The sequence below is a fragment of the Daphnia pulicaria genome, chromosome 5 (genome assembly GCF_021234035.1).
Source record: "Daphnia pulicaria isolate SC F1-1A chromosome 5, SC_F0-13Bv2, whole genome shotgun sequence".
NCBI classification, from domain to species: domain Eukaryota; kingdom Metazoa; phylum Arthropoda; class Branchiopoda; order Diplostraca; family Daphniidae; genus Daphnia; species Daphnia pulicaria.
The window spans coordinates 5726224-5734884 of NC_060917.1; the positions used below are offsets into that span (position 1 = coordinate 5726224).

Here is an 8661-nt window from a genome sequence, read left to right on the forward strand (position 1 = left end):
TTGATGTGCAACCCGACAGGTATCTTGAATGGTTTTGCTTCTGTTATAATGTGTATTGATTGCAACGTGCTATACTTTCAGATAACTGCTCATATTTGAATTATTGGCATTGGTTGCCCTTGGATGTGTAATCCCAAAGCATCATTTGTTTGTTTCACGTGGACAAGGTATCATAATTTGTATTTGTCCCACCGAAGACTGGTTTTCCCAGGTATTGTGTTTTAATCATGTCCAATGTTAATTTGTTAGTGACCCCTGTTTGTTATTAGGATTGGTGAAGTTTATACACTATTGAAACTCTTCGATCCCAAGTTGAGTTTGCCCATATACAGTCCACTGAGCCTTTTATGACGATCCCCGTAACATAAGTCGTCGTCCAGATATTAAATAACTGTCAACTTCCTTATCGGGGAAAGGAAGTATTGGGAAGGTAGCAAACGTTGATTTCCATGAGGGATAATGGTGACTCTCTTGATTGTTTTAAGGGAGAAAAAGGAACACAAGAGCGGAGAGTTATTGGGAAAAAAATTGAATTTGTTGGGATATCCAGGATTGTACCGTGGTGATTCAACACTGGAACATTCATTACATACACACCATGTCATGTGACGTGGACAGCGAACACCTGGGCGGGAGCTTCTTCGACCAACATAACAAAATAAAACGAAAAGAATTACATAAAACACATTATTATAAAAAAATAACTCTAGAATTAAAACTATACCCAGATCTCGGTGATGTTCCAGGTGCAGTGGTAGACGAACCCCAATCATCATTTCCTCTAGAAGCGGAAGCTTTGGAAGTCGCGTCAGTTTCACATGAATGCCCAGAAGGTGATACACTTTTATTAGCTCGTGACCCGCGATCTCCACCACCACTCTTGCCATTAATCAAAGACCAGGCATCGGCAGCTGCTCCCCAATCATCGTCGTTGGATTTGCTAGCACTAGGAGTTGCTCTGCCACCTGCTACGGAAGGCGCAGGAGCTCCCCAAACGTCGACATTTGACTTGCTGGCACTTGGTGTTGATCTATTGCCTCCTCGAGGAGGTGCTAGAGCTCCCCAATCATCATTATTTGATTTTCCAGCACTCGGTGTTGCTCTACCTCTAGGAGCTGAATTAGCACCCGTAGCCCATGGACTGCTGCTGCTGGTGGCGGAAGATGTTCCCCAATCGTAATCTGCAAGCGCGGTACTGGATCGGGAGCGACTGCCTCCATTGGGACAATCTCTTGACATGTGCCCTTCCTCATTACACTAAAATAGAAAGTAAATAATTAAATTTCACGAAATGAACAACTAAATAAAATTAAAATAAACTCACCTTGAAACAAGTATTCCTTACACCACTTTTCCCTTCTACACCTCCTCTTTCCCTGTTTGAAGGCTTGGGACAAATCTCCGACGTTTTACGGCGTTCATCTTTCTACATTTTGTCATGGTGGCACGACAAAGAACCCGTGTCCTCACGTCCACGTAACGCGATTTCTCTTCGAGAGTCATGGCGTTTACTTTCATCACCGCGGGACTTGCTCCTGGTTTTTGAATTCCCGCGATGTTGACTGCGGCTGCGCTTTCAACCATTACATTTGATTAGTAAACGGGTTACTCTACTCAAAGATATTTTTTTTTACCTAGAACGAGAGCGTGATCGACGACGTGAGTGGCCATGAATACGGGAACGCGATGATGAGCGAGAGCGCGAACGACGGCGAGAACCGCGTCTACATAACAATTTAAAGATGAAACAGAATAATTAAAAAATTTCGAGAATTTTTTTTTACCTAGAACGAGAACGTGAGCGAGGACGTGATTGGCCACGAACACGGGAACGCGAGGTTGAGCGAGAGCGTGAACGACGGCAAGAACCGGGTCTCCCAAAATCTAGAAATAGAAATTTAATCATTAGAAAAATTACAATAGCATAGAATTTTATTTCATTTCAAGTTACCGAACATATCGAGTTTAGAACAATCACTTTTGATATGTCCATTAGCGCGGCAGTGGTAGCATTTCCTGTTCCCAGGACGCTTTGCCGATGCCGCCGCTGGAATGACGGCCGCTGCAAGAGGCTCCGACACATCCGCCGCTGGAATAACGGCCGCTGCAAGAGGCTCGTCCGTTGGCGCCGCTGGAATGACGGCCACTACGGGAGGCTCCGCCACAGCCGCCGCTGGATTGACGGCCGCTGCAAGAGGCTCGTCCGTTGGCCCGTCGACCGTCGCTTGGCGCACATCTCCCATCGGCGGACCAGCGGATGCAGCTGCAGTATCTTCTTCTCTACCACGCTACAAATTTGAAATTTTAATACAATGTATAAATAGGATGAACTATAAAAAATTAAAATCTTACCATTCCTGCGCGGAATCCTTCACTAACTAACCCCCATAACTGGGTTGTCACCACATTTCGATCCATTAGGTGGTTGTTTTGTTGTGTAGCGATCTGTGGGTTGGCCACAACTGCAGCAGTGAGCTTTTGCACTGGCAGGTCATAATGCTTGAACCTATCAAAAATTGTTCGATAAATAAATTGTTAATTCTAGGTAAACATTGAAATTGACTTACCATTGATTGAATGTGCTCACTAACTCCTTGCAATTTTGCATATTGCTCGAAGGCTCCCAAGTATTGTCGGTGTTGTCGTATCCCATCCATTTGACAAGATACATGGTTTTCCTGTTGTAAACGCTAAAAAAAAATTTGATTACAAACAAAACTCATACTCAAGCACATTACAACAAAATATTACCCTTTATAAAGGATTCGGTCGACCACGAACTCATCACTTTCTGTGTTGGAAACAGATGCCATGGCTTAATATCTGATATTAACAGAATTAATTAAGTGACAAATCTTATTGTGAGTGAGGACATTCACTCAAAACAACGAAACAACACGAAAAAGCACAACTACAAAATAGATGGAAAATTTCAACTTACATTCACAGCAGATCCAAGTAAACAATTGTAAGCTATAATCAAACTGTTTTCCTACACTTGATGTTTTTTTTTTGAAAACCAGACGACAAATTCGGACAGAATTCCTTGAAAAACAAAACAAACGGTGTTGCCACATCGTCGTTTTGTCACACGTCCAAAAACTGGTGGTACCCTTGGAATGCCGTTTAGACTAACCTTCTTCTTTGTTTTGGGCTTCTTTGTCTTTGACGTGGCTTCTGAGTCGCCATTGAAACTTTTGTGATTTAGGTAAAGAAAATTTGCATCACAAACACAGGATGTAAACGTCTCACTCACGGAAATGGGTTTGATGGTAAAGAAAGAATCACACTTATTTAGTTAAAGCGATTTTAAATTAATGTTGTGTCGTTGTTTTTCTACCATTTTGTACGATTTCAGGTGAACATATCCGACTATTTTTATCCAAAATCGAAAAGTATTACGCTCTTCATTGTATCAAGAAACAAATAAACTTTCCTTACACTTTTCTGGTGTGCCAATTTTGGCAGCCCTTGACAAACTCTGGATGTGTAACAAACTTGGTAATAAATCATCTGTACGCTTGTTTTTCTTTGGATGGAAATGATGACTAATTGGAATTTTAAATCTGTACATGGCTTAGGTTACTTGTGTTTTGCTAAACACCCAGCGGCTTGCAAATCAGCTGGCCAAACACTCTTAATTACTATTGCATCCCATGGAGATCTTCTGCATCAAAACACTTGGCAGGCAGTCGTTTGGCAGGTAAAACAAATAAAAAGTTTATTGTAATTTTTAATTTAAATTCGTTGTCATACATTCAGGTATTGTTTTCATTGTTGGATAACGTCAAGAAATTTTTTCTGGTCAAGCAAGTGATGTAAAGGTGAACACTTCTGGAATTATGCTAATCCATCATTCACCCAACACAGCTCAAAAACAGCGGATACAGTTTTAAGTATGAATTTTATTTTATCTTGTGTGAGGTTTCTTTTAAAAAAATACATCAATATTTATTAGTGGCTAACAGCTTAAAAAGGACAAATAATTTATTTCATTTATTAAAACAGGTGCTGACACTTTTTGGCGTCGTTCTTGCATTCCAGAATTGGCGGCCAATGTTGCAGTTGTTTGGGTCAAATCACAGAAGATGGAATTGAATGTCTTTTATTTTTAAGTAATGCACTTCCACGCTTTTATAAAGATTGACATTTTAAATTAAACTGCTTATGAAAGTACCGATACACAATGGAAAAATTTAGACAAAACAAAGTTATGCCCATTCCCGTGGCTTTACGCCGGCTTCATGTGCCCATCGTTCCCATTTTTCCTCTCTGTATTCTTTAATGAATTTTCTTCTCAGTTTCGTTTAGGAACTAATGGATCTGCCGGCCGGATGGACATTTCCAACTGCAAATCTGCTGGATGTGGCAGTGAAACAGCAGCCCGGGCCAGCTACCGGTCCAGGAAGCAGTCTCCAGGAACCCACTGGTACACTAGAGTTCCGAAATACTACAAATCTCCAAGCAGAGCAAGGTCATGTATAATTTTTTGGTCATTATTTGATCGTGTAATTCAACAATCTCCTTCCATCCCCGTAATGTACTCTTTTTGAAAGCCCTGCTTGGGGCAGTCAGCATCAGCCCTCCAAAACAAAAACAAAAAAAAAATTTCCCATTTATATTAGATATTTGCTATTTTTATTGGCTGGATTGACGATCGGGGGTTGACTCGTCGGTTTTCGGACCTTCCTGACAATCAAGTGGTCGTCGCCGTCTTAATGTGAGAGTTTTTTACGATCGGGGGTTGACTCGTTGGTTTTTTTACCTTCCTGACAATCATGTGGTCGTAAAACACTATTGTCTATTGCTGGACCGTTGCCTTAAGTTTAATTCAATTCTTTTTTTTAAAACAAATTTCCATATCTTTCTTTTTGGATTTAATTTGCATTCATCAATTTTAACTATACATCTAATTATTATTCTATTTTTTATTTCATTTCCATTCATTCCAGATTAAGCGGCCGATGTTGCAGTCACTATAGATGAAAATTTCGATGAATTGAATTCTTTTGCTTGAACACATGGGAAAATTCGGCCTCGAGTACAAACTCCTAGGTAACTTATTAAAACTTTAGATTATTTGTCAATGTCATCATAGAAATCATAAATGTATTGCATGCATATGATGTTAGGTTTCGTTGGCCAGATTGAACGCGTATCGAGATGTTCCATCAACGATGACGAAAAGCCATTGCAGGGAATCCAATGGTTAGTGTGGCCCACACGATGATTTCGTCCTGAACGTGGAGTGGAAAGCCTAGCTTCAAATTGGAACATTTGCGACGAGTCCGCACAAAGAAGACAGCGTAACTTATATTCCGTCAATGAGCAGAGATGGTTCCAGTGGTGGTGTTGTTTTTTTGGGTCTTATCACAGAAGATGGCATTGAGTGTCTTATAGTTTTGAGTAATGACCTTCCACGATTTCACAAAGATGGAAGTTTTTAATGAAATTGCTTATGAAAGAACACATACCTAAAAGGAAAAATTTAGACAAAACAAAGTTATGCCCATCGTTCCCGTGGCTTTACGCCGGCTTCATGTGCCCATCGTTCCAGTGGCTTTACGCCGTCTTCATGTGCCCATCGTTCCAGTGGTTTTACGCCGGCTTCATGTGCCCATCGTTCCAGTGGCTTTACGCCGGCTTCATAATGTGCCCATCGTTCCCGTGGCTTTACGCCAGCTTCATGTGCCCATCGTTCCAGTGGCTTTACGCCGGCTTCATGTGCCCATCATACCTGCTGACCAAACATCAAGCTGAAAACTAATATGCAACACGCTGATTATTTACGAAATTCATTGGGAATAATTAAAATATTAAAAAAGCTCGAACGGTCGAGGATTCAGCTACGAGGATCAAAGTTTGACACAAAGTTTCAAAATAAATCAAGAGTTATGCCTTGACAAAGTATGTGGATTACATAAGAAACTGTGACAATATTACGGAGGTGCGTTTTCCTAGAGCAACGAAGTATATTTCGCTTATAATGTACATTTAACAAAATATTAATCTGAATGCAACTTTCTTGTAGAGTCCACAGGGTGTTCTCAGTGGATAAAAAAGACTTTAACCAAGATACAACAACATTTGTCGAAGCCAATAGTCTTATACGCAATGCCAAAAAAAAAATGGTGGTGGAATTCATTCATTGGGGCTGAAGGAGATTGACATTTTCTTCCGCAGTAAGACAAATCAAATTTGTTTCATTAGTTAATATTTTGACATTTCATTTTAATGCCTCCAGAAATGCTGAAGGTGACGATGACCAGTTCTTCTCATTAGTGCTTCACCATTTGCCAATTACACAATCTTTCCTTTGGCGTAAATAATACAGATATTTCCCAAGTCCACAAATAACGCCATGCACCGAAAATGGGGTGGGATGCATTTTGCGATGGGATGTGAAAAAGAGAATGAGTGGGGTGGGGGCGCAGAAAAATTTGACCATGTCTTCCGGACATTTTCTTAGAACATTATTTTGTATATTGAATGTGGAAAGGGAGAGGATACATTTTGTTAAAGTAATTTTTAGGAGATGGGTTAGTATTTATTCAAATCGTACCAAAGGGATAATGACGTAATTTATAACCCCACCTCTAAACATTTAACTGATTCTATTGTACAGCTGTTTTTTCCAGGTATCTACTTCCCAAGGAATTGCTCTCTACTCATTTTTGGTCGCTTCAGTAACGACGTGATTTTGCTCTTCAGGATCACAAAAAAAACGTCCAGCACTTTAGACCAACCTTTCGTTGCAAGCAGGCAAGAATCACCTCAGTTGATCTTACGAAGAAACTGAGTAAAATTCTATCCATACTCGCCAATGGTGTTCATCCAACTACTGAAGAGATCTTGGTCTTTTTTATAATTTTTTTTTTTTGTGATGATTTGTGACTGAGGACAGCCAAGATTTCTGGTCACACCTCCTACCACCTCTTCTGATGAGTCGTGGGAAGACTCGGTCGACTACCCCTTGTCGATCAAACCATTTGAAAGTACTCAAAGAAGAAAATCCTTGTCGTCGGGTAGAGCTGGTAAACCATCAAACTTGGGGGCAGACGATACCCGAGTCCCAGTTACGGAGACAAAAACAGGCAAAGTTCTATGTGGCGATTCTGTTCCCATAGTAGCTAATGTGGAGCAACGGCCTAAAGCCAATGCTACGTATACCATCGTCAAACAAAAATCTCTACCGGCATCTGTAGCGTCTTCATTCCCGAAAGTTGCTTGTTCGAAGACCTCGCCGGTTCACACATCGTCAACATCATTTATCTACTCCTTGGAGTCTAAAACGGAGAGACCAAAGAAGCCAAGCGATATTTCTTCATCCAAATCAAAGATGACTCGAAAAAGATGTATCGAGACAAGCAACGGAATCAAAATTAATTAAAAATTACCGCGATCAACATAACTAATCACTATTGAGAATCGACTAATTTTCCATTACACGAGACAAATTAACTATGCATCCAGCTGATTATCAATTCACATGGGCGATTATCGCTAGTGGTTGCTTAGATTGAGCATTAGAAGAAGAAAAAAAAACCACGGACTTAATATGAATGAAAATGAATTTGCAATCAGATAAATCTTCCCTTCGAGCAAGAACAGTCTTCACTCGCAGAGATACCCTTATTGTTTTTCCAAACCCCCCTCGATGGTGTTTTATTGTTGTTGGGTATTCAAATGTTTTAGATACTTGGCTAAGTGAATTGCGTTGAAACTAGTGATTGTGCCAAATATATTTGGTGTAAAACTAACCATACAAGATTGGCAATATATAGCAATTGTAATCTTTTCGATATTTGATTTGACCAGTTCGAGTGTTGGGATTTTAACCAAGGAAAAGAACGACAAGGTAAGACTTTTGTAAGTTATCAAATTGTTTTGTGGCTGTTTTTAAACAACATATACCGTGTTCATAGATGTCTACACCGAAATCCAGATCTGCCCTACATCCAAGTATGGAACCCATCAACGGGAAGGTGCAGCCTCTGGTTGTGCCTATCCGCCCTGGCAGAGTGACAAACAAGCTAAAATATCTACAGCACACTGTCTTGCCAGCCCTGTTGGCTTACGAGCATGCTTGGCCATTCCACGCGCAAGTAGACACCATCAAGCTTAAATTGGCTGTGAGTCGACAAGTTTTATTTTGTTCTTCTCATCTTTCAAAACCGCTAATGTCTTGGTGTTACCTTCTCTTTGCAGGACTACTTCCAAGTCGTCAAGTTTCCCATGGATCTGGGAACTGTGATGCAGCGACTAGAAAACCACAACTACCGGTGCGCCATAGACTGCATCCTAGACATCAACATGATTTTTGCCAACTGCTACACCTACAACCAACCCAATGACGATGTGGTATTCATGGGGGAGCAGTTGGAAAACATTTTCCACCAAACATTGGCTGGGATGCCTAAAGTTGAGATGGATGACACTTCAACTCGGGGCCAGGCTACCGAAAAACAGATTGGGCCCCAAGCATCGGCGACACAAGCGGATCCTGCTGTGCCCTCATCATCCGGACTTCAGAAATCGTCGGCCCGGTCATCCATGCGTGTTGGGAACGAAAGGCATCCCCAACGGCCGACGACGAGATCCGGCCGGACGACCCGGATTCCGGCTCACCTACGAGAATTCGATCTTCGGGGCCCCCGATAG

General features: G+C 41.1%; 2 protein-coding genes and 1 long non-coding RNA gene across 3 annotated transcripts; 2 read left to right on the forward strand and 1 right to left on the reverse strand.

Annotated features, from left to right (window-relative positions):
- Positions 1 to 2340: 2340 nt before the first annotated feature.
- On the reverse strand, positions 2341 to 2813 carry LOC124340722 (chromodomain Y-like protein). Its single transcript, XM_046793331.1, has 3 exons — positions 2752 to 2813; positions 2568 to 2690; positions 2341 to 2506 (listed from the first exon to the last, which is right to left on the reverse strand). Exons 1-3 carry the CDS (start codon positions 2811 to 2813, stop codon positions 2341 to 2343), a joined length of 351 nt encoding a protein of 116 aa, XP_046649287.1.
- A 372-nt stretch (positions 2814 to 3185) lies between these two features.
- LOC124341592 lies at positions 3186 to 3835 on the forward strand. Its single transcript, XR_006918510.1, has 4 exons — positions 3186 to 3272; positions 3359 to 3501; positions 3582 to 3703; positions 3763 to 3835. It is a non-coding gene; the product is annotated as an uncharacterized LOC124341592 (long non-coding RNA).
- Positions 3836 to 7925: 4090 nt separating this feature from the next.
- On the forward strand, positions 7926 to 8661 carry LOC124340723 (bromodomain-containing protein 3-like). The gene is made up of 2 exons (XM_046793332.1): positions 7926 to 8132; positions 8209 to 8661. Exons 1-2 carry the CDS (start codon positions 7926 to 7928, stop codon positions 8659 to 8661), a joined length of 660 nt encoding a protein of 219 aa, XP_046649288.1.

Excerpts from the sequence above, each read along its gene's own strand:
- LOC124340723 (XM_046793332.1), top strand. The coding sequence starts at position 7,926 with ATGTCTACACCGAAATCCAGATCTGCCCTACATCCAAGTATGGAACCC. Across the intron at positions 8,133-8,208 it reads CCATCAAGCTTAAATTGGCT|GACTACTTCCAAGTCGTCAA; the intron begins GTGAGTCGACAA and ends TTCTCTTTGCAG.
- LOC124340722 (XM_046793331.1), bottom strand. The coding sequence starts at position 2,813 with ATGGCATCTGTTTCCAACACAGAAAGTGATGAGTTCGTGGTCGACCGA. Across the intron at positions 2,691-2,751 it reads GACCGAATCCTTTATAAAGG|CGTTTACAACAGGAAAACCA; the intron begins GTAATATTTTGT and ends ATTTTTTTTTAG. Across the intron at positions 2,507-2,567 it reads GTGAGCACATTCAATCAATG|GTTCAAGCATTATGACCTGC; the intron begins GTAAGTCAATTT and ends AATTTTTGATAG.